Raw genomic sequence first — 26,677 nt, forward strand, 5'->3', positions numbered from 1 at the left:
TTAGGACAGACTATAAATTTGTAACGAACGTAACAAGATAATGATTAGAGCTTTTTAGGTGGAGGAACCCTGATACTAGAGATGTGGCAAATACGTACAGGTTAAAGACTACTACAAAAATTTGCAATGTATGTGCATAGTTGTGTTACTAAATAACAGAGTGTAGGTATTGAAACAAAATTGGCATCAAAGAATTTAAAGTGCTACGAATGTAACTCTTTCTTCTCCCGTTATTTGACCATAAAATAACATTGACGGCCGACTTTACAACGGAGTGTGAAGAAACATAACCGGAAAGCAGTCGCCTTTATGAAACACTACTGCAGAGTTTGACAGAGAGCTACGATGTGAAAAGTTACACATCCCTGACTGGCAAACCTACGCTGTAACTCGACAGGACACGTGAGTATGCAATCGGTTTGCGTATTATTACGTTTCAGGCATACTGGGGCAGCTCTATAGAACCGTGTAAATATGTTTGTATTGCACTGAGATTTTATGGGTGCGAAGTAAGAAGTTGATAATAATGTAAAATTTCGTTGGTAGCAAAACGAATGGTAGTAACATAGCTTATTGGCAGTTGTGACTCACGTGAGAAGGGTAAATATTAGGCAGTGGAGGCCACAGCTGACATAGTCTGAATATCTTATTGTGTCGTGAAACAGGCACACAGATAAACAAATATAAAATTACTTACGTCAGAGCCTCATCTGACGCATCTTCTTCAGTATATTCAGCTGGTAGTTTACTGGCCCTAGGGGAAGAGGTCCGGAGCGTTTAGTATAAAAAGGCGTTGAGGGTTTCTGAGCTTATCCGTCGAAAGAGCAATCGTTAGCAGTAAGTTGCTTCCTCTCATTCTCATATATCGTCTAAGCACCTATCTCGTATTACATTTTAGCTTTGTAGGTCCTCCGTTATTTCGTAATCGATGCTCCAGCTCTCATTAAGAGACTGCTATTTTTCTCACTAAACATTGGCCAAAACAGATAGTTTTTCGCTGTCTTGGAGAAGCTGAATATCGAAGTTACAGAATCAAGAAGCTTGAGTATGAGATGAAACTGATGATTTGTCTCAAACATACAGTTACTACCTTCTAACTATAGTAAACTCGTGTGGCATTAAGGACTGGGAGACGCCTACGAGGATGTCCAGGCGCCTCATTAGAAAGAAATTCATACATCGCGGGCTATTGCGGCATTACTTCATAATGTGTGTGTGTGTCTGAAGTGTATGTGAACATGAATGGTGCTTGTAGCGTTTTAAATCGCGTTTGTTGATGACGGAAAGACAGGGAATGGAGAGGATGTGACCCGGTGCCAGCAGAGAGTCTATTCCTGTCGATTATCACCGAAGGCGTCGTCGAGATTAACCACCCCATGCGACTAACCAATCATCATAGTCAGCGTCATATGTCCATGACATATGAGAGGCTGTGAAGAGGTTAGAAATTCTCAGCCAGAGCGCTTCCGCGAAGTCTGGTGATCAGTTACTTTGTACACTCCCTAATTGTGCCGCCCTCCCCCTCCCCCTTCCCAATCTTGTGCACGCCTATGCTGTCGCAAATTTTTTGGATCACCACGAGGATTCAAACCGCTTACCTCCGGGTCGAAAATCATTGGAAAACAATGCTTCAGAAACGAAAATATGTTTTCCCTGGCGCGTCGTTAAGTTTATTCACAATCGCTGCCTACTGGACCGCTATCAAGTGGCACTGGGAACAATATAAATGGCTTTGAGACTAGTTCAACCATCAGAATTTATACTGTTCTCAAACATTCTGATAAAAAAATATTGTATCAAACTTTTTCAGTACTTTGATCTAACATAACATTAAGAGGGGAGAATGTATTCCTGATGTTGAATCGGCAATTTAGGCTGTAACTGCGACTGTATTTTCTCATTGCAGGACTGAAACACAAAAGTATGCGGTAGACACTCTGGCTATATAACTGGGTCTGGGATTATCACAGCAGATTTGTGATAGTTTTGCTGTTGTAGCTATGTACCCAGTTTTTGGGTATAGCTGTTTGCTTTCACGTCCAGTTTCACGACTGCATATCGACATTACTAGCGCCAGTTCCTTACGTAACTGACAACGCTGAGGTAGAAGTTATGGCGAATTGAACCTCTTAGAGCGCATTCACCGACTCACTTCCCAGGAATACTGTTCGTATTTGTCACATGTCGCTGCCTTATCTGCTACAGACGATGACTTCTTCCCTGGTGCTGCTGGTTCCGCTATTGTTGGCTGGGGCAGTCCTGGCCGACTCCTGCACGCTGCCCGACGCCTCCACAGAGACCTTCAGCGTCACCACGGTGAGTCTCCGTCACCTGGCAATCTGCTTCTGGTCATCAACATCTGCATCGACATCTGCATATACATCGAAATTCTGAAAAATACTCTCAAGTGTCGGCCACAGGGTTCATCGTACCACGTTCACAATAATTCTGTATTATTACATTTTCGAAGAGCACGCAGAAAAAGACATACGCCTACATCTTTCCGTGCGAGCTCTGATTTCCCTTATTTTATTACGATGATCGGTTTTCCCTATGTAGGTCGGCGTCAGCAAAATATTTTGGCATTTAGAGGGTAAAGCTGGTCATTGACATTCTGCGAGAAGGCTCCCCCGCAGCGAAACGCACCTTTGTCTTACTGCTGCCCACACCAAATCCTGCATCATGTCAGTGACACTCTCCCCTCTATTTCACTATAATACAAAACATGCTGTTCTCGTTTTATCTCTCTCGTTGTATTCCGTTCATTCCATTGGTAAGGATCGCAGACCGCGTGGCAGTAGTTCAAAAGAGGACAGACGTAGGCAGTCTCTTTAGCGAGATGCAGAGTAACACCATACTCATTGTCCCCCTCATCAACAACCGTTCACCTTAAGATGGAAGTCTTTTATGTCTTCAAAGTACACCATCCACATATAAATGTCTCAACATTCAGCAGTAGGTTCGCATGATGTTCTTCATCTTCTTCCAGTCAATGGGATACGCTTATCTCGCTCCAAAACAAAACGAATTTTACTAAATTGTCTTCATCCCGTCGTTGTCTGTCCTATATCCGGTTTTCCAGTTATTACATTGTACTGTTTACGTCGCAACATTTTCATGTGGTCACGCCATTTTTGTTGGTAGTGCCTGTTCTTTTCCCATCTAGAAGCTGTCTTATGTCTTCACTTCTCATTCTGTCTCTTAACGTTAATCCATGCAGTGACCACGGAATCCTCATCTGTATATAAGCTGCTATAACTGTTTGTCACCATCTTTCCTTATTATCCAGTTATCACTAAAATACACAAGAGAAAGCTTAGCCATTACGTTGTGTAGGCTAAGTGTTATCTCTTTCCCTATATTTCTAACAAGATAGCTCCCTAAACAAACATTTATAACGTTATATTTTGAACCATATCTGAATTAGTTATATTTATTGATATATCTTACCTGATACATTTTAAAAAATTTCATTGTTCTGTTATCTCAGTGTCCTGCGCTGTTTTGCGCTTCTTACGTGTTTCATTTCCAGTGACATTGCTTTTGTTATATTTACAAATATGACCATTCGTTAAGTCTACAAATCGTTATTCAAATTAAACTCGTTGTCTTGTAAAGTGCTTTCACTCTCTGCTTGGGGAACCTGGTCATCCGCAAATAAAATACAGTTAATACGTCTGTTCCTTTCCACGTCCATCTTCTTGGGGCTTTTCGGATTCCATTCTTCTAAAACTCTGTAGATACGTACATGTATCAAAAAGAATTGGTGAGAGACCATACACCTGTTTTACTCCCTGATTTTCAGTCAACAACTCTTCATTTATAATAATTTATTGTTTACTGACCATGATGTAATGGCATTCAACAAATCAGGAGGTTCATTGTTCCCAGTCAACAGTCGCCATTATTTTATCAGTCCTACTTTATCGTAGATTTTCTCTTAGTGAAGGAGAAGCGGAAATTAAAATAAATTCGCATCTCCAGAAGATAATTCGTGACTATAACTTCAATGCTCCTCTCATAAAAATGTTTCTGCTATTGGCTGGCGATTTCTTTAAAGACAAGACGAATAAATTTCATGAATCTGTTCTACGTCGCTTATAACACAAGCGAGACTGAGTGACAAGTGCAGACGTGTTGTGTGTGATCCGCAGGCCCACAAGAAGTGGTACCAGCAGTACCGCTACCCCTCAACGGACCTGGACCCCCTGGGCTGCCTCATTCTCACACAGGACCCTGGCGAGGCTGCTAACCAGATGACGCTCAGCGGTGCCTTCAGCCAGGACCCACCGTGAGTACTTCCATACTTGATGTGTATACGACGTCCGTTGTTACGGTGGTAAGTGTCTCCTATTATTGACTGAGTTAATGGATGATTCTGTCTCACACTTGGTTCGGCTGGGAACCAGCAGACTGGAAGTTCAGAGGAACTTCCCGAAAGAATAAACTTCTGTGACATATCGGATCTCGAAGCAGGAATCTTTTGCGTTTTGCATTCAAATACTGAACAGAGCTTTTCGAATCACGACTCACGAACAAAATCAAAGCTTTGCTTCTGCCATTACAGTTTTCAGACAAGTCATGAATCGTAACTGGTGGTACATTCTCTAAAGTGTTTGCACTTCAAAGAGAGGGGTTCAGCCACTGAGTATCTTTCTGGCCCTTCATTTATTCCTTCAGTGGAAACTACAACGCAGACTGAAAATTCATACCGGGCACAGGTCTGTCTTTCGATCCCGAGTCGGTAATAGGACTTCCTGTGTCATTTACTGCTACTTTCTCATGTGGTCGTGACTTTTTGTCACGAAAATTGGCAACTTGGAGCTGTGAGTGACACAACAGCTCTCTCTATAAATCGTTAACGGCAAATGTCTGAGTAAGGCAGGGCATCAACACTCACAATAAGTCCATGCCATGTAAATCAATGGGGCCATCACTGCTTCGGTTCGTGGCCGTCATATCTTTCCTAAAAAACGAGCTGCTAATAGTAATTACCGGTTTTTATTGCTGAAGAAGGATCTTCTGAATTGAACGTACAGTCGACAATGATGTCCTTCGCGGCAGTGTGGAGTAAAGCCTACAATGGTTTTGAAAAATATCTCAATAAACGTATACAGGGTGTTACAAAAAGGTACAGCCAAACTTTCAGGAAACATTCCTCATACACAAATAAAGAAAATATGTTATGTGGACATGTGTCCGGAAAGGCTTAGTTTCCATGTTAGAGCTCATTTTAGTTTCGTCCACCTATACTCAATGGAGCACGTTATCATGATTTCATACGGGATATTCTACCTGTGCTGCTAGAACATGTGCCTTTACAAGTACCACATGTGGTTCATGCACGATGGAGCTCCTGCACATTTCAGTCGAATTGTTCGTACGCTTCTCAACAACAGATTCGGTGACCGATGGATTGGTAGGGGCCGACCAATTCCATGGCCTCCACGCTCTCTTGACCTCAACCCTCATGACTTTCAATTATGGGGGCATTTGAAAGCTCTTGTCTACGCAACCCCGGTACCAAATGTAGAGACTCTTCGTGCTCGTATTGTGGACGGCTGTGATACAATACGCCATCCTCCAGGGCTGCATCAGCGCATCAGGGATTCCGTGCGACGGAGGGTGGATGCATGTATCCTCGCTAACGGAGGACATTTTGAACATTTGCTGTAACAAAGTGTTTGAAGTCACGCTGGTACGTTCTGCTGCTGTGTGTTTCCATTCCATGATTAATGTGATTTGAAGAGAGGTAATAAAATGAGCTCTAACATGGAAAGTAAGCGTTTCCGGACACATGCCCACATAACATATTCTCTTTCTTTGTGTGTGTGGAATGTTTCCTGAAAGTTTGGCCGTAACTTTTTGTAACACCCTTTATATTAGTCGCTCCCAAAATTTCACCGCTACTCCTCCAGAATATGGTTCGTGATTTGATCATGTTACGGCGTTTATGACAATGGAAAATTATTGACAAGTGCAACTGTGAAACTGCGAGAGTGAGAAATATCCTGTAGCGGAACGACATCACATCCAATGATATAAAGTCTACATTAAACTTCTTTTAATTGTCAAGCATATCTCTTTATTAATCGCTTGAGGACTAATTCTGTTAGGAAGAATAATATGGAATACAAAAAGCTAATAATAGATGAAACAGAGAAAGATATAAAATGATTGTTCGATCGCTGTTACATGATGACTGTTTTACCCGTAATAAATCGCTTTGAGAATTGCGTCCACGGCTGAGGTGGCAAAAAGTTAAATTGCTTTGGGTAGAGTAAAAAAACATTTAAATGGGCTATGGTTCATCAGTAAAAAAAAATACTTCTACAAATCTACATTAACGTTACTGTAATACATATGTCTTTAGCGCAATGATTTACGGAAAAACTAAAACTTGGTTTGAACATATTGTTTCAGAGCTGCTGTCACGGCTGACGTCACTATCGAGGGAAACAGACTTCACAGTACCTACTACGGCAAGTGTAAGTACCTGTCCCAGAACAAACTTGCTAACAGTAATACGTTTTGTTGCCCAGTAGTCAGATGGATTCTTTATTGCTGTACAGTGATGAGAATCTTGGAGAACAATGTCTTACTTACGTCTGCCTCTGATACATTTTTCGGCTTCTTTATCTTTAGTTTCATAACCTAATAAATGAGTTTCCTACCAGTTTTATACGTGTGTTCCAGACGGTGAATTGTTGACCGCTGAGCGTAACCTCGTCTATGGAAGCGCAGACATCTTCATTGAACACTTCTGCATGGTGACTGGCGGTAAGTTGTACGTTTATGTGTCACAATTGTAGAAATTTTCATACTGTAACAATGATGCAGGTAAACGATTGCAACATCACCAGAATTATTATTAATACTACAAAAGGGAACTGGGTTTCACATCTGTCTCTACTCAATACTATTCACAGATGTACAGAACTCTTGGAACGAAGGCCTAAAAAAGAAATAGGTGTTTTCACAGTGTACTTCGTCCGTCAGTTAGTCAATTTCTCAGACCAAGTGTACAACTAGTTGGCAGTGGTGTTTGCGGTAATTATATGCTGCACAAAAGCAGATGATGAAGGAAAACACTGATGGTACTCTAGCACCCAGCGGAAGCCTACATAAGAAAAGAGTATTTTTGATGCTGTCACGTATATTTCTAGCGTAACAGTCCAGATTAATGCACAAAACTACAAGCGATGAATCTGTATGACTAATGTAAAATTAATTATATTAAAAAGTAGATTACTTTACTCTCACGTACGCAGGCGTCCCCTATTAATGACTACGTTATTTTGTATGATGAACTAAGTATCGTTACATTTTCTTACGACTCCAGACATTGAAGATTAAATGAATGGTTGCTTACACTAACATCCACACTATGTAATCCGCCTTTCACCGCGTGGTGGAGGGTTCTTTTGCTATCACAAACATGTCTGCCTGTTCCTGTTCCATTCTCGAGTGATATGCGCGAGGGACGACTCTCTGTGGGCCAACATATGAGACCGACTTTCTCTCTCCTGTCATCGTCATTATGTGAGCTTAAGAATGTAGCCTGAACGTATTCATAGTTTCGAGTCGCACACTCATTTTTTATGTGAAAGGGCAATGTGATTGCAGTGCTCTTGTCGTTAGATTCGCATGGAAATTTCGATGAGCGGTGTACTACGATAAATTTGTTCAAGATGAATGAATAGTTAGCTACACTGTCAATATGAGATTATAATGCTCCTCTTGACGTTCTACAACAAGACAATTCACTGTGGGTGTGTATTGCGAACACATGGACATCATTTCTATTAAACCCCATTTCAGGATAAACATAAAGTGCGGAAATTTGACTCTGTAACATCTCTTTAGAGTTTAGACAATTTAGAGGGTGGTGGGTGAAAAAAATTAACTTCGGAAATCTAAAGTCGAACTGGAAACCAGGAAACCTAAAACCAGTGCGGACTATAGACGTAAATATACACTGATGAATCATGACAATGTTTTCATGTTAGAACTAATGTTATCATGCTGTGCGTAAGCTACACGATGAAGCAGATAGATTCTTTCGTTTCCTTTGCTCCTAGTACCCATTACGTAGCTTTAATTCGTACTTAATATTCGATGGCAAAACACATGTCCGTAACTGATTATTTTTCCGACTTTTTCAGACGAGATGACATTCATCTTCACCACTGCCGAGAATCCGAGTGACGATCTGATCGACCAGATATGGGCTGAGGTCGACGCACGCCCTGAAATCGACAGATCCAAATTCCAGAAAGTCAGTTGTTAACCGATATCGATTTCTGAACGTAAATAAAGAACTTCAACATAAGCAATCATTGTGTTTAATTATATTTCCTGTTGCGTATGTTAGTTAATGGTAATGTAATATCGAAGCGTTTATACTCCATTTTTGAAAACGCATGTTCCCCAAAGGAATGTATTGTCGATTAAGAAACGTTTTGTCATAATCTGCAGACCTCGACATTCTAAGATAAATTTAGTATACCCTAAAACAGGGGGGAGAACCAAGTTACCTGTGGTGTGCCCTAGGAGACGCTGCAAATTTTTGCCAGGTTACACAGTACAACTCCTCTGCCAGGAGTGGTCATCGTGTCCTAAAACGACAAAACAAATCTCTGGTAGCTATGTGATTACTACAGTAAGCTGTATACAAGGGATCTGTAAGACCTGTAAGACCTGACGTCGTAAGGTGAGGGAGAGACGGCAATATGTATTGTTACTTAAATATTTGAATGGTGTCATATCTAGCCTTGTAAATGTCGTGAAGAATATACCAACCATATTTTCGGTTGTTGATAAAAGTAAATTACTCCCTGCCAGTTCAATAGGACAATGACTAAGAAAAGAAGTCAAAAGTAAATATACATATGTAAATGTTTTTGAATGCTGGGAAAATCACGTTTAATACTGAAACGTTTACAATGGTGTGCAAAATTGACTATAATTTGGCGGTTATGTCGCATCTAGATTGTTTTGCCATCGTTGTGTACTGTCTCCCTTCTGTCATCTGCGACATCTTAAAATAAACTGAATGCTATTTATGCGCTACGGTCGCAGGTTCGAATCTGCCTAGGGGCATGGACGAGTATGATGTCCTTAGGTTAGTTAGGTCTAAGTATCTCTACGTTCTAGGGGTCTAATGACCTCAGATGTTAAGTCACATAGTTCTCAGAGCCATATGAATGCGTTTTATGCTCCGGTGAGGAATAAAATAGAAAGTAGAATCATGTTATTCAGTTATTTTCAGATTTTACATGGCTTCTGTTGTATCAGATCCATTTCGTAATGTGAAATGAATATTTTCCCGCCTAAATATCATGTAGGTCCTTGGCTACTATTCCCTTGGCAATATTGTGTTACGTGAAATAACATTTCAGCTGGCTGTGATTTCACAGGTAGTTTTCTTGCAATAACAACTTCGTTGTTATACCAAGGCATTTAGATCAGCTCGGAGTAAAAGAACGTCGTATTTTCTTTTATTGACTTTTTTTTACACGTCCTCTACTACTATAAAGTAACCTGAATGTCTGCAGATCCATGGCATAGGCAAAGAAATTTTTGCGGATAATATTTTCAGAATTTTCCCAATATCTCAGCTTGTTAGGACACTTACTTCTTGCTGTTGTGATCTGGAAATTAAATTTGTGTACTAAAATTTTTAGAGTGTCTCGCATAGAACTTCAGGGTACGCTTCGTTTTCATATCGTCGCTTTCAGTCACTACAGGATTTGCTTTCAGCTGGTGCGCTTTTATGTGAATTTCATTACGTAGTAACCTATTTCTAGGAGAGCAAACATTCTCTTTTCCGAGAACAACAATAAGTCTAATATTGATCGGCTGGACTGAGAAAAAAATATAAATTGTACCTTCACACAGTAGAAAATACAAGGGGAGGAGTGGAAGCCAAATTACTTTTCAGAAATTAAATAAAAACTGTAGCAAGCAGCGCATGTGTGATATTATACAGCTACAGATAGCCGCCGGTCCTTGCTCTCTTTGTTTACCGTTACTAGAAGGTAGTTTGTGTAACGTTCTCGCTTCATTGTAGCAATGTGCAGCATCTTACGTAAAGATACATTGAATGCATTTTGATGATCGATGAAATATGGAAGTGGACTAATAACAGGTTATCACAGAAATTTGGAACAACGAATGTGATTACTATAACTAAGAATGGAAAATAAAACTCAGGGTGTGTTAGATGACGATTAGTTAGGTTTTAGAAGAGGTGAAGGCGCCAGGGAGGCAATTCTGATATTGAGGTTGATGATGGAAGGAAGGCTAAGGAAAAATTAAGACACGTTCATAGGATATATCGACTTGTAAAAGGCGTACGACGATGTCAAAAAGTGTGAAACATTCGAAATTGTGAGAAAAAGAGTGTTAAGCTATAGAGAAAGACAGATAGTTTACAAAATACACAAAAGCCAAGAATGATCAGTGAGACTGGAAGAGCTAAACCAAGTGCTCAGTTTGAAAAAGGTTTAAGATAGTGACTTTCTAGCTTACTACCTATACATCGAAGAATCAATAACTATAATGAAAGAAAGGTTGCAGAGTTGAATTAAAATTCAACGTTTATCAATGATAATGTTCTATGATGACATAGCTATCCTCAGTGAAAGTCACTAGGAATTACAGGATTTGCTGAGTGGAATGAACAGTCTAATGAGCACAGCATATGGATGGAGAGTAAATCGAAAACAGACGGAAGTACTAAAAAGCAGCAGAACAGCCAGAAACTTAACATCAGGATTAGTGATCACGAGTTAGTTGAAGTTAAGAAATTCTGCTACCTAGGCAGAAAAATACCCCATGACAGAGGGACTGAGCTGAACATAAAATGCAGAGTATCAGTGACCAGAAGGACATTACTGGGCGAGAGAAGTCTACTAGTATGAAACATATTCCTTAATTTGAGGAAGAAATTTTCAGGCTGTACGTTCGGAGCGCAGCGTTACATGCTAGTGAACCATGGATTGTGGGAAAAACGGAAATTATGAGAATCGAAGTATTTGATCAACAGTGCCGCAGCGAAACGTTGAATATTAAGTAGACTAATAAGGAAAGAATGAGGTAAGGAATGAAGATGTTCTTCGAAGAAACGGCGAGGAAACCAATATATGGAAAAAACTGACAAGGAAAAGGGACGTGATGGTAGGTCGTCGCTAAGATTTCAGGGAATAACTTCCTTTTTTACTAGAGGAAGCTATAGAGAGTAAAAGGTGTGGAGGAAAACAGGGATTGGAAAACATCCGAAAAATAATTGAGGACGTCGGTTACAACTGCTACTCCTTGATGAAAAGGTTGGCACGGATGGGAATTCGTGGCGGTCCGCATCAAATCACTCAAAAGACTAAGGCCTCAACAGAAAAAATGGAGCATTTGGTTCATTAATTTTCTTCCATTAGGTCAATGAGTCCTCTTTTCTGTGATTTCCCTCCGACGCACTGATCATAGACATTCACGTTGGATACTGCAATTATTTGTATAACGACACTGTTATTCCATCAGTTTATTCCATTGTGAAAATTCTCATCTGTTACTTGCTTACATCATCAAGGCAATCGGGAATCGCGCCAAAGGCCTGTTACGGTAGTGTTATTTTATGCTCATGTTACAACAAAACTCACAGAAGGTAGCATATTTTGGACTAGTTCTTCATAGTAGCCTTATAGTTTCCGACGAAATTTTTCATTACTACACAGAATGGTGAACACGCTGCTGCCTCAGTATCATTCATTGAGTTTTGGAGGTACGGTCATTTGTGAGTTAGCGGATTTGTGGGTCAACAGGCATACCTGCTTCTGTTTTCTTCATAATCAGTGTCGGGAATTATGTACTTACATAGCTAACACATGCTCTAGGTCTATTCAGAGCCTTGATTAAATAATTCACTAATCCAAATCTGATATGCATCTGTGTCAATATGAGGTATTTTCTGTCAGTAAAACGTTCTGTGATGATTTATTTCACTCCAATGATCCTAATTTCTCTATGGGGCCGCCATCGTCTCACTCAGTGTTCATTTTTAGCTCTAGAGTCCAATAGACATATAAAGCATCTTGCCCAGGAATAATATTAAAAATTTTGGAATTGACAAACCCAGGAAGAATATTCACCATTTTGTAATCGACACAGATAACCCATAGGTGACTGTGGTATGAGTTTTCTCCACGAATATGGCTATCGTAGCTTGACATTCTCGTTTAGCAACTGAGTGATCATTTGGGATTGTAATGCATTTGTTCCGCTTCCGCAAAAGAACACATTTTAGGCTGGGTTTGGAACTGTCGATAAATAACTGCCATTCATTTGGGGTATATTATCTTATACGCACTTTCTTTAACACTCTTTCAATTTCGGTGTAAGAAACTAATCCGCACCCAGTTGTGAAGAATGCCAGGAAATCTGTTTCTTTTCTGTTATAGAATATGACTTTTACTCTCGGTAACAGATAGTGTCTCTCTGCCAGCCAGGAAGTTTACAGGTCCAATGACTTTTTTGGACGACTTAAGCTTGTAATGAATTCGTTCAGTTCCGTCTGATTTAATGCGGTTGTAACTATGGGGATCATACAAAATTACTGTCATTTTGCTCAGAAGAGCTGATTCGTTCTCTTCCTCAGCTGATTCTGGAACACTGTTAAATACAGGAACAGTTATCTCATGTGACTGTGGAAAGTGGCATCTTGCGAAGGATAGATCGTGATATATCTACGTTTTCTGATTATTATAGTTGATGTCCTTCGAATTCACTGAATAAAAGTAACAGTCATCACTGTGGTTTATTTGTTCTTACCATATTATCGGTACCCCAAATATCAAACAATTCCGTATCCCATATCCCCAATGTCGTCCTATGCGCGTCTTACATACAGTGTGAGGTACCCAAGCTTTATCTTGGTCTCCTAGTTTTACATTGAAATAATCACAATAACTCATTATTATAAAGTAATTTATAGACATTTCCTTGCTGAATGAATGGGTATTCCTCACAGATGAAACATAACACATCAGAATGAGATTTTCACTCTGCAGCGGAGTCTGCGCGCTTACATGAAATTTCCTGGCAGATTAAAACTGTGTGCCGGACCGAGACTCGAACTCGGGACCTTTGTCTTTCGCGGGCAAGTGCTCTTAATCTGCCAGGAAGTTTCAAAACACATCAAGAGTACTCACGCATTTTTCTTCTTTATGAAGCTGTGATACTGACTATAAGAAACAGAAATAAATGTCAGAATACTTGTAGTAAATGTGCTACAACATCGTGAATATATCGAGGATAAAGTCAGTTAATATTATGGAAATAACAATTTACAGATGCTGGGGTTAAACGAAATAGTCCAGAGAGCGATGTATAATGTCACCGATCAGCTGCAGTTGCTATAACAAAATGGATGAAATTTTCGGACCAGCTCCACCAAATTCTTAGAATCAGCTCACAGATTCCAGGCACCATGAAAAAGGATCTGTTTGTTCCCCAGCGTAATTACTACTGCCACATGCTTACAGTAACTATGAGTGTAGAAGCTTGATGATTTATTATTACCGATTGTGTTCAGATCGTTCTTCCATCCTTTGACTGTTTTGATGGCCTTTGAAGGTTAGTGGCACCCCTTAATGACCTCCACCCCAAGAATATTAAAAAAGAAAAACACATAATTTCAGCTCACGTGTTAAGTTATGCAATTACATTTGACATACAGTAAACGGTAATAAGGTTAAAACTAGAAACGTATGTTTGATCCTACTATTTCCTAAAATGTAGATAAACGAATTAATGCTGTACGACGACAACTAAAGGTGCAAACATTTATTTAGCAAAGAACTCTCGAATCCTGAGATGGTCATCATCTACTCACACTATTCAAAGAGAACAGCAATACTTTCTGATTCTCACAGAGGATGGCAGTATCATTATCGAATATTCTCATTTAGAGCATTTCCTTCTAAACCTTCGTCCCACCTCAGAATCATTCAGTCTTCGATTTATAAATTTTACAGCGAAGAAGAGAGATTGAATCCTTCCACCTCTTTAGCCCGAGCACCTCTCCCTCAGTTTTTAATACTCAATTCTCCTCTTTGGTTCTTGTACTCATATTGTCCAAGTGTGTATATCTACTTTTTGGCAGTTTGAAACTTTTTGCACCATGTTACATTGCCGAACACTTTTTCTACGCACATAAATCGCTTAAACATATTTTGATTTCTATTTAGTCTCGTTTCCATTGCCAAATATAATATCTGATATGCGTTCCTGGTGATTTTACATGCAGCCCTTCACACACGTTTTCTTGTTAGACTCCAAGACTTCCTTAGGCTTTAAACTTTAAATGTCAACATAATACTAGGTAACATTTTCTGGAACTACCTTTATGCAATCACTGTTGATACTATAGGTTGGAGTTGAAATGAATTTTGTAGTTTTACTCAAACAACCGGTTTAAAACCAACGATACATATTGTTCTCTCATTTCGTTTTTAATTATTCTATTATGTTCCATCAAAATAGCGTGCACTTAACAAAATAGCATGTGTGAATATCCTTACCTGTTACGTTATTCCTCCTTTAACACTATAAGTAAATCCGCAGCACATATATGGTCAGATTATCTTCTGCTGAGTGACATTCTGTCTGTTGCTCATGCCATGTGCGTTTACAGTTTTTATCAGATTGTTTGTCAGTATATGAAATTGTCAGTCTTGATCCGGTGCTGACCGCAAGACGTATTTCCAATCCTACACATCCTTGAGAAAGACTCAAGACAGACATAAACATTTTGAAATTATCAACGAGGAAGAGCAGACAAAGAAAGAATGACAAGATCCAAGACTCAAGTAAAACGGTCGTCACAGAAGACAACAGGAAGTCAAGTTTTAAAAGATGCTGGAGAGAAGAGTGTCGTAGGTAGTAGTCACCACAAGATTAAGGATTATAATACAAAAGCAACGACTGTGTGCTAAGGAGATAACGAAGTCATTCTCACTAAGGAACAATCTGAGATTGTGAACTACATCATAAGTTCAGAAGCAGTGACAGAAAGTGAATCTTGGTTGATTTTCGTGTTTAAGGAGATGGACGGATTCATAATTGTCAAATTATTTACTGTGAGAAGCAAAGCACGCGTAAAAACTGACAGTGACAATACTCACACTGAAAACAAATCTTGAAGCGCTCATCGATTGTTATGTGTCAAAAAAAATAATATGTGAATCATTTTGTCGAGTAAACACTGTCTCATAGTACATTCTGGATATTTTGTGATGTAGCAGCAAAATGGTGCAAGATTGACAGCGAGATTCAAAAGCAGTTTTAGTAATATGATCATTTACGAGATACTTTGTCGCTGTTTTTTTGTATCCTGCTTCAGTGAAAACATCTCACGCAGTACAGCTCCACCGATTGTCACCTGCTGCTGTTGTTTCATTCCTCGTGATGCGGAGAAGTATCACACAGATATTTCTTTGTAGTCAGCCATTCGGCCTTTACTTGTAACCAGACGATAAATGTTTACATCGGGAATACACGTTATGCTATGACCATTAATTAGACAACACAATAAAATACACATTGAAATTAGAGACAGTTATTTGAGAGCAATAATAACACATGAGAACATATTCTATTTGCATTCAAACACGAATTTTTCTCACAGCCATTCATAAGGAACTCGTGTAGTAAAACAACAATTACTTGACAGGAAGTGTTAAATGTGTTTCATTTTAGGCTTTCTCTAACTTAAGCTAATTTTCAGTTTAAACTAGTTTGTAAAGATCCTTTTATTTGTATCATTTCTAATCTAAGTGTACTAACAGGAACAGAACTTGACATATATGAAACCATAAATTTAAGTGGTAATCTGTAATAAACACTCCCTCCTATCGTTTCTTTCTTATCTTCACTTTTAGATACAGACCGATAGATAAATTTAGCAAGCCACGCCACTGAAACATTGTCAATTTTACACAAGAAAATATACTCTTGTCACACTGATGCGCAACCATTCAGTCATAATCGACAAGTAAATTACCTGTCTAAATAACTATATACATTTTTCTGTGATTTTTTATTTGGATTTGTTATATAAAAGTGTTGCTGTGTGTGTAATTAAGTAACCCGTCATAGGCTAGAGCAGAGGTAAGGCATAGATATGTATGGCTTTAGCGAAGGCAATTTGTTTCAATATGAGCTATACACAGGAAACAATAGCAGACTTGGATGCAGTATTTCAAGTATTGGTTATTGACAGTGACAGCTAGAAGCTCATCAGGCTTTAATTCATATCTTTTATCAGTTAAACAGCAGTATGCAAGTGCGCTTCAGTGGCGTTCCTGTGTGATTTAGTCAGTCTGTCAGAGATATTAATTAAAACAGTTTTATGTGGAAACACTGTGGCAAACAGTTTTATCATAACTAAAAGCGTCTATTTTACACCAGCTGAAAGGTGTGCGTGTTTTGTAAAGGAAAGAGTCCTCGACTAAACTCATAAGATGTGAAAAAAACGCTATGATATTTTGACGGTATATATTATGAAATATGTAAACTCCATGAGAAAAAAGTTATCAGTGCGATCTGACTCGACATGTTACATCAAAAGGCCACACAGAACTCACTTCCATAAATCCACCACAATGGAAAGAAATAATGGCCTGCACTTCAAGGTAATGTATGTAAATGAATCAATTAGCTTTCAAATGGCGCTGAATGGTTTGGACACGTGTAAACCTTGTGCTCGTAGTGTCAAACCGTGCAGTGAGACAATCTCAGTAACCTCAGCAGGACTGTGATCCAGTATTACCACAAATCTCGTAACTGTATCCAACGGCGCAGCATACGTATCTTCATCTCACCCAGGCACTGTAAATCAACAACTTTGCCTAGAGTTTCTATTTATTGCTGTTGAACTACAATCATGGCTCGCAGCGAAAAATTTAATCATCAAAGTGAGTATGACTTCAGTAATTACTTTACATGAGAGGGCTACCACTGAGCATGGTGCATTCTTGGGCACTGTATTCAAGGAATATGGGTTTCTCGGCATAACAAAATTATGAGAACTGAGTTTAACCAATAATGTACTGTCAAATGCGTACAGGTAGAAACATTTTCAGCTGCGATGTGAATATTGAGTTCACAAGCAGAAATATGTAACTAAAAATTTTAAAAATCTGACATTAACGATTGAGTAGATGAGAGAGCTTGAATTAATAGTAGCACATATTGAAATATATAGCATATGGTACACTAACCCGTTTCCAAACGATCACGGTTTAGCAAACAATCTGCTGCTATTTCACTGGGAGGAATCAAGCAGTCTGACCTGCATCGGACCCTTGAACATTTCCAAGCTAACCTCGACTCGCAAAAACCCGACTTCGTTGCAGGACATAAACAGATGTGTCTTACCGGATTCCTTGTGCATGGTGATTGCTGTTCAGTAGCGTGGATCTTCATGAGACAGATGTGACTTCCTTTCAGCACCTCTTAGTCTCGAATACAACTTTCCGGCTCAGAGCAGGCATCAACTGGATAAACGTGCTCGTGGTCGTGCGGTAGCATTCTCGCTTCCCACGCCCGGGTTCCCGGGTTCGATTCCCGGCGGCGTCAGGGATTTTTTCTGCCTCGTGATGACTGGGTGTTGTGTGATGTCCTTAGGTTAATTAGGTTTAAGTAGTTCTAAGATCTAGGGGACTGATGACCAAAGATGTTAAGTCCCATAGGGCTCAGAGCCATTTGAACCATTTTTGGATCAACGTGGCAACAGTAGCAGAATAGTAATGGCTAACTCTTCGAACAAACAAGCCACATAATTTCAACCTGAGAACGGCTCCTGCTCGATGACAGAGACTCACTCACCATCGTCCCCATACTGACACTGAGACTAAGCAAAGGCGTTGCGAAGTAGCAAGTATCGATAGTGAAACAGGTTAGACCGAGATCTCCTAGATGATAGTAAAATAAATATCACACACACAAAAGGAAAAAGTTATTACGAGGAAATAAAAATGCTGAGAAACAACAAACTTTTGCAGGTCAGCAGTATTCGGATACGGGGTACCGATTAGGCGACAATTTATGGTTACAACAGCACAAGCAAGATTAAAAGGCCTTGAAACGATTGAAATCTACTAAGAAGTAAAACTGTTGAGAGAGAGGAATGGAGAGATCAGACTTCCGAGTAGGATGTGTAACCAGAAGCGATAAACACTAAAGGAGAAGAAGGTCTCTCAGGAAAAACCAACACTAACGTTATGTTCAGCCAGTTTTACAATGTGATGAAAGAAATAGCTGCATGGGTATATAGGAAACTAGAAACAAATAACAAAGAGATGAAAGAAGGTGAATAAAAGTTGTAAAGTTATACGGAAAAAGGTCAACATAAATCATAGAAACTCAGTACAATAGAAATGAAGATAAAATCGTTGCACATGGATATGAATAAAGAAATGAGTACAGGGCAAGACAAGCTCTAAGTGGAACATCGAACGAACCAAAGCCAGCTTGAAAATAATATCGCACTGAACTGGACTAAATGTGGTGTTATTACTAAAGAGAATACCAAATGTCGCAGAGGAGCGTGCAGTCATGGTAGCAGAAAAGGTTAAGCGAGTTGCAGAAAAGCAACAGGGGACAAAGGTAGACAAGCTTCACGAGTGAACTATTTTAGGAAATAAGGAAGGCAGCTCAACAAATACAAGCAAATCCTGGCAATGTGGTACCGTTTAGGATTCAACAGGAGAATTTTGAATGACACCCTGAGAAAGCAAAGTTCAGCAGTACAGGATACAGAAAACGAGTGTTTCCACACCAAATAAATTTTGAAGTACAAGCTAATGTAGTTTATATTGATTCTGCGGTACCTTAGTGAGTGAGAATATTCTCACAAGATACTTCGGAAGCTATGTCATTCTGCCAGGTTTTGTAGTGATAAGGTAAAGATTTCAGCATTATGTATTAAACTGCTGAGAGTGCTGCAAGATGTGGTTCGTGGAGGACGCTGGAAGAAAGTAATTAGTTTTCTGAGGAGATTAGAGGGGCAGCTTCAATAACAATACAACATCGGAACCATTTATGAGCTGAATGGATGGCTCAGCTAGAAACAAGATTAACGCCGAATGAGGTGGAAGTGACAGAGGAGAACGAGGAAGACCTAACTATGGAAGACCAACGTAAGAGCAATAGGAGAAGAGAGGGCGAGAAACCAAAGCACAAATCAATAGGAAAACTAAATGGTTCCTAGTTAAAAGTCCTCTCACATCTCAAACGACCGACTGGGGCACAACGACCAGTGAGAGCAAAGAGGAATCTGTTCACAGCATTCATGGCAACGCAGTGAGAGAAAGTTTGGGACGGTGGGTAGGGAGGATAGCGGCACCAATACGAGTGACGTCATGAGTCACTTCAAGACAGTGAAACAGCCAGCTCGGGATGCCACGCTGCTGCTAGTCAAGGAGATGTCACTCAGGAAAACGTAGAGCGGGAGATGGAGCTTATAAACTGCAGATACGGTAACAAACTCTGTGGTCTATGAGAGGCATGATCGTTGTAGACTGAAGCCTTAGGGAAGAGTTTGGAACTGAAAGAAGATATAAGAGGTGCGCTCAACAAGTAACGCAAAACATTTTCTTCTCGGTCAGTTTCGTTGAAATAAATGTGGAATATTCCCGTTTCATTCATTGCAGCTTCATGAAATTCCGATATGTGGAGACGCTATACATAGCCTTCAAAATAGCGTATGTAACGGAAGTGCGTTCCAAGCAGTGATCTGCCATCACTTGCGGAATGTCTACCGAGATTTTGCAGTGAACAAAGGCACGGTGAGTTGTTGGGCGATGTGTCTGTGAACATCGGAACAAGGTCAAGCTAGCCTACCCAATCTCCCGCGTGCCAGCCAGGTGGTCGACGGGTCGCTATCAAATACCTCGCTGCACAGCTGCTCTTCTCTGTTGGTAGTGCTCACGTACTCGTCCACCATTTGGGGCACCCGCAGGTGTGTGCCCATTGGGCTTCTCACCGCCTAACACTAAACAGTAAACAGCAACGAGGTACCATCTGTGTGGAACTGCCTGCGCGTTACTAAGTTAATCGTGACAACGTTTGTCGGTAATCGTCACAGGCGATGAAACATGAGTCAATGGCTTCGAACTGCAAACAAAAAACAAATCGATGGAATGGCGCCGTACACCTCTCTTCCGAAGGAAAAGTTCAAAGCACACCCTCAACCAGTAAAGTCTTGGCGGTGTTCTTATGGAACTGTGAAGGGGTTGTATTGTTTGATGTCCAGTGCAGCGATTGACTCTGATATGTACAGCAGTAACCTCAGGAAATTTAAGAAACGACTTCAGCTCCCGAAGGGAGCTCACATATCTTAATTGGTCTGTTCTTCCCCATCCACCCTGCAGTCTGGATTTCGCACCATCCGACTTCCATTAGTTTGGACCATTGAATGTTGCACTCCGCGGGAAGAAGTGCGTGGGTGACGTCGACCACCAAAGTCATAGCATGCAGGCATGTGTGCCCTCCCGGTGAAGGGGTGCAAGGTCGTGGTCTTGAATGGATATTATACTGAAAACTAGGATTTTGTAGCAACAAGAGTAGGTAATAATACGGAGTACTGCAATCCTGAGCAAAACCAACCTTTTGTCAGGAAAGAAAGGGGATTGCATTACTTACTGAATCGCTCTAGTAATAGAAAATAAGACCCGAAGTACAAGTGCAAGAAGACATTCGAATATCCTGAGTCAGGCATCCGAAGAATTCATATGAGTACCAACCGCTTTGATGAAAGAGGAGCAAAACAAATACGTCAAACAACAGGAAGCTGAAGGTGAAGATGCCGATCGCGAAGAAAAAAGAGATGATGAGGCTGAGAGGAGAAAGAAGACCAAGAAGGCGAGACAGTCGAAGGGGATGATGAAGAATGGGATGAAGGTGTATTTACCCAGGAGAACGAAGTTGATGAAGATGGTGAAAGGGTATGAGTTACAATTGGTACGTTTGATATAGTAATCGTGGAAAGGCAGGCGAAGCTGAATTTCGTGATGGTGGCGAGTTGAAGGAAACGGTAGAATTAGGACTTAAGGACGTGTTGCATGCTGGTAAAGTGAGGATGGGCGCCATTCTATAGAAATATGGAAATCCCTTTTCGTTATGTACACCGTAGCTTGAGAGTTGGAAGCTATCAAGGCCAATGTTTGAAGTCTCTAAAATTGCTTCCACACAAGCGAAAGGAAACCTGCTTATTGCATTTAAAACATAATAATTACTCAATAATGTAATACAATTAGGCCGGCCGGTGTGGCCGAGCGGTTCTAGGAGCTACAGTCTGGAACCGCGTGACCGCTACGGTCTCAGGTTCGAATCCTGCCTCGGGCATGGATGTGTGTGATGTCCTTAGGTTAGTTAGGTTTAAGTAGTTCTAAGTTCTAGGGGACTGATAACCTCAGCAGTTAAGTCCCATAGTGCTCAGAACCATTTTTAATACATTTATACAACAAATGTTAACAAATTCACTATTGTTCATGTATGGAATTCGTTTACAACAACAATAACTTAATCATCTTGATGTTGAAGCTCTTTTGTCTGTGTTTGTCTTAACAATAACATGTCTGGCACAAAAAGCTGTAATTTGCGGACGCCACCCAAAAACAGTAAATTAAGTTACTGACGTACTATACTGCCAGAAGATACATCATCTTATAGATATTGAAGTCAGCTACAAAATGAGAGTATTTAACAATGCGATGAACAAACCAACTATTTTTTATAGGTAAGTTACTAAATAATTGATTACCAAATGCAAAAAAAAAAGAGTTCTCTCCAGTTAGACTATAGGTTAGATTCAATTATTTATACCGTGTTTCTAGTTATACATGTGGGTATAAAAAGAGAAGCTGAGAATCATCGCTTATAAAACAGTTACTGGAGTAACACAGTGGTTATTGGCAAGAGAATAAAGTTGCACACTTGACTATCGATTGTCTTTCCCGTTATACGTCGAACAAAGAGAAATTTTGAGGTTGATTAATTGCCAATATTTAACTGCATTGAAATGAATTGTTCAATTACAATTGTTGAGAGACGCTTAACGCATATATTTAGGATATTTAACGCTTATAATTCTTATTTCTTTGAGAATAGTGCTCGGACTTACAGGCCCGCCCATGATCAAAACAAGTCAGTCATGTGACGGAACGTTTAAATAAGAGACAGGAGAGTGAGTCGGAGGTCTTTCGACGTTTACCTTTGGTTGGATGAGACTCATGAAGTTCGTGCTGCGTGTGAACTATGTGTTATTAAGTGATAGAGCGGCGTGCAACCATTCCCGATTTAATTATTTTCAATGCTACTGTTTGCAACGTAGACAGAGTATTATTGATTACGGGTGGTGTAGAGTTGCTACTGAACTTTTCTTAGCGAATCAGACAAAGCATAAAGCATCGAGTGAACTTATAGGATATTACAAATTGGTACAGTGCTCTGATTTTGGCGCACTGGGAAACCCTCCATCGTTATTGCCTGTGTACACTGTCCATGCTCTGTTAGATCACGGAATTCAAGTGTGTTTCAATGGGTGTAGTAATTAGCCGTCGTAAGGTCACTATTTAGTATAATTTCTCTTTGAGTTACATAAGTGAATGACAACGAATCTTAACAACAGCGTCAAGCTAAATATTTACCCTGCGGGACAGTTCCTCCATCACCTTTATTCAATAATTCCTTCTACATTTTGTATACTATTTTCTAATTGTTCATTAGGCTGGGTCTGTGTTACTCAAAGCAGTTTATAACGGCACAACGCAACAGTGCAGAATTGAACAACTTTGTAATCAGTCAAGCCACCGGATTGATTTAAGGTTTTGCACTCATCTTCCAGTGATCAAATAGCAACAAGTAGATTTCATTTGACTATTAACCTGAGAATTATTATCTATTACCGTTGCTCATGGACATCGTAAAAAGAGAAGATTTTGGTAAAGATGAAGAGGAGGAGATGGAAAACAAGAAAGGAGGAGAATGGGAGCAAGAGAAAGATGATCAACAGAAGGAAGGATAAGATGACGGCGGTAAAAAAAAAAAAAAAAAGAAAAAAGAAAAAAAAAAAGCAGGGTAAATCGGAGGGAAAGTGTGCGACGAACTGTTAAAATTCCACTAATGAATCGAATGAGATTGATAACCTGACATTATATGCAGTACGTTCGGAAGTATCAAAATATTTGATGAAGGTGGAGGAAAGGGCAATTCTAGACTTCGTTACTATCCACATAACAACATACATTTGTCCCCTAACCATCAAGAAATCGCCAGACAAGCAAAGCAGTAAGAAGAAGATGTTGCGAATGTGCATGGGCATTATTTACGGAGGATGGAGGTTTACTACTTAGGAAACACAAAAGCCAGATTCCAGAATGATATTTTCACTCTGCAACGGAGTGTGCGTTGATATGAAACATCCTAACAAATTAAAAATACGAGGGCAGTTCAATAAGTAATGCAACACTTTTTTTTTCTCGGCCAATTTTGGTTGAAAAAACCGGAAATTTCTTGTGGAATATTTTCGAACATTCCCGCTTCGTCTCGTATAGTTTCATTGACTTCCGACAGGTGGCAGCGCTGTACGGAGCTGTTAAAATGGCGTCTGTAACGGATGTGCGTTGCAAACAATGGGCAGTGATCGAGTTTCTTTTGGCGGAAAACCAGGGCATCTCAGATATTCATAGGCGCTTGCAGAATGTCTACGATGATCTGGCAGTGGACAAACGCACGGTGAGTCGTTGGGCAAAGCGTGTGTCATCATCGCCGCAAGGTCAAGCAAGACTGTCTGATCTCCCGCGTGCGGGCCGGCCGTGCACAGCTGTGACTCCTGCAATGGCGGAGCGTGCGAACACACTCGTTCGAGATGATCGACGGATCACCATCGAACAACTCAGTGCTCAACTTGACATCACTGTTGGTAGTGCAGTCACAATTGTTCACCAGTTGGGATATTCAAAGGTTTGTTCCCGCTGGGTCCCTCGTTGTCTAACCGAACACCTTAAAGAGCAAAGGAGAACCATCTGTGCGGAATTGCTTGCTCGTCATGTGGCTGAGGGTGACAATTTCTTGTCAAAGATTGTTACAGGCTATGAAACATGGGTTCATCACTTCGAACCTGAAACAAAACGGCAATCAATGGAGAGGCGCCACACCCACTCCCCTACCAAGAAAAAGTTTAAAGCCATACCCTCAGCCGATAAAGTCATGGTTACAGTCTTCTGGGACGCTGAAGGGGTTATTCTGTTCGATGTCCTTCCCCATGGTCAAACGATCAACTCTGAAGTGTATTGTGCTACTCTTCGGAAATTGAAGAAACGACTTCAGCGTGTTCGTAGGCACAAAAATCTGAACGAACTTCTCCTTCTTCATGACAACGCAAGACCTCACACAAGTCTTCGCACCCGAGAGGAGCTTACAAAACTTCAGTAGACTGTTCTTCCTCATGCACCCTACAGCCCCGATCTCGCACCGTCGGATTTCCATATTTTTGGCCCAATGAAGGACGCAATCCGTGGGAGGCACTACGCGGATGATGAAGAAGTTATTGATGCAGTACGACGTTGGCTCCGACATCGACCAGTGGAATGGTACCGTGCAGGCATACAGGCCCTCATTTCAAGGTGGCGTAAGGCCGTAGCATTGAATGGAGATTACGTTGACAAATAGTGTTGTGTAGCTAAAAGATTGGGGAATAACCTGGTGTATTTCAATGCTGAATAAAACAACCCCTATTTCAGAAAAAAAATGTGTTGCATTACTTATTGAACTGCCCTCGTATGTGCCGTACTGAGACTCGAACTGGGGATGTTTGCCTTTCGGGGGCAAGTGCTGTACCATCTGAACTACCGAAGCATGACTCACTACCAGTCCTCACAGCTGCAATTCTGCCAGCACCTCGTCTCCTACCTTCTAAACTCCAAAGAAGCTCTTCTGCGAAATTTGAAGAACTAGCACTCCTGCAAGAAAGGATATTACGGAGACATGGCTTAGCCACAGCGTGGGGGATGATTCGAGAATGATATTTTCACTCTATGAGGACGGGTCGTGGGTCGTGCTTGGGTGAGTCAGTTGGTAGAGCACTAGCCGGTGAAAGGGAAAGGTCGAGACTTCGCGTCTCAGTCCGGCACACAGTTTTAATCGGTCAGGAAGTTTCAAAATCCAGGTTTTCTTCCGTCCACCAGGGATGCGCTTGGCTCTGGTTAGATCCGCTAAAGACGACTTTCAGCTGAAGAAAGCGGGAGTTTACAAAATTCCCTGTGAGTGTGATGCTGCGTATACAGGGCCGACGACATGAACTGCCTTGGAGCTTTCTACAGAGCACGGTAGTTACGACCGTCTTCGGCAACCGACTACATCAGCAGCAGCAGAACACTGTGGTTACGTGGAGCATTCAATGGAACACAGTAGAACAAACATTTTAGCTATAGATTCCATTTTATGGGAATCAGTAACCGAAGAATCGATGGCAATACGTCTTACCTATAATTTTACAAATTATGACAACGGCTTTCAACTGTACAAAAATTGGAATCCTATTATTAATGTTATGCAGTCACAGCGGAATCGACAGGGTCATCCGATACTCAATGATTAGATCGTCTCAGTTCCACCAAAGAGGGTATCACACGCAGATGGGCTGTCCCGTGCGTGTCAACACGCGATGCTTGCGCCGAATGACGCCTGCACATTTCGTATACGCGAGATTCGGCGTAAATACCTTGGATCTACCTGGGCCCTTCAGTAGCTGTCATTCTCCTGAAGGTGGCATGACATTTCTGGCCCAAAATTTCGTGACAAACTGTCGACGGGATCCGGCTGTACAGGCGAAAATTATTTGAAGAGAAAGTATGCCGCGAAAATGTTATAAGTACACGGCGCAGTGTTGCTTGTAGAATGAAGGCTTTCACGACCGGGTGACATGGCTCTTGATATACTTTTCGGAATATGGGGTCGTGGTCCAAGAACTTTTCTGCTCCTTACGTTTCGTCCAGAACTGCGCTGGACGAAACGTAAGGAGCAGAAAAGTTCTTGGACCACGACCTCATATCCCGGAAAGTATATCAACAGCAGTGTTGCTGGTCTGTTCAGGCTGACGATTCTATGTAAACGCTGCTGCTCTCGGTCTTTACGTGATGATGGCCGTCGGCTACTGCCTTGTCCCTCAGTGAGGAGTAATGTCTGAAATCTGGTATTCTCTTCACACTCTTGACACTGTGCATCTTAGAATATTGAATTTCCTAACGATTTCCGAAATACATTTTCCCATGCGTCTATCTCCAACTACGAGTCCGCGTTCGAAATTCGTTGCTCCCCGTTGTGTGGCCATGACCACCTCGGAAACTTAGTCACATGAATGACCTAAGTAGAAATGACAGATTCACCAGTGCACTGACAATTATTAAGTAAAAGGCGAGTATTTCTGATCTGAAACGAGAAATGTAAGCCATTCAGGTTCTTATTCAGAAGGAAGTAACAAATGAAAGTGAATGATTTGAAAGTTGTGTATGTGTATGAAGAAGAATAGACTTCTCTCAAGCCACTGACAAATGTCTGACACTATTAACGCACTCTGAGTTTATAGTTGTAGTGCCCACGACATGACTTCCTCGTCATC

The 26,677-nt window shown here is 40.7% G+C and overlaps 1 protein-coding gene across 2 annotated transcripts in view; it reads left to right on the plus strand.

The window, feature by feature from the left end:
* The first annotated feature begins 793 nt into the window (after nt 1-793).
* Nucleotides 794-26,677, plus strand: part of LOC124805184 — a 38,975-nt gene continuing 13,091 nt past the window's right edge. The window contains exons 1-6 of one of the 2 annotated variants that reach the window (XM_047265674.1): nt 797-837; nt 2,206-2,316; nt 4,155-4,291; nt 6,424-6,488; nt 6,697-6,780; nt 8,166-8,336. In XM_047265674.1, coding sequence (XP_047121630.1) covers nt 2,209-2,316; nt 4,155-4,291; nt 6,424-6,488; nt 6,697-6,780; nt 8,166-8,290 — 519 coding nt within the window. In that variant the 5' untranslated portion in view covers nt 797-837; nt 2,206-2,208 and the 3' untranslated portion in view covers nt 8,291-8,336. Of the gene's footprint in view, nt 838-2,205; nt 2,317-4,154; nt 4,292-6,423; nt 6,489-6,696; nt 6,781-8,165; nt 8,337-26,677 lie in introns of those variants that run through there. The other variant, XM_047265675.1, reaches the window with a different exon arrangement.

Source organism: Schistocerca piceifrons, chromosome 7 (assembly GCF_021461385.2).
Source record: "Schistocerca piceifrons isolate TAMUIC-IGC-003096 chromosome 7, iqSchPice1.1, whole genome shotgun sequence".
Lineage (NCBI taxonomy): Eukaryota > Metazoa > Arthropoda > Insecta > Orthoptera > Acrididae > Schistocerca > Schistocerca piceifrons.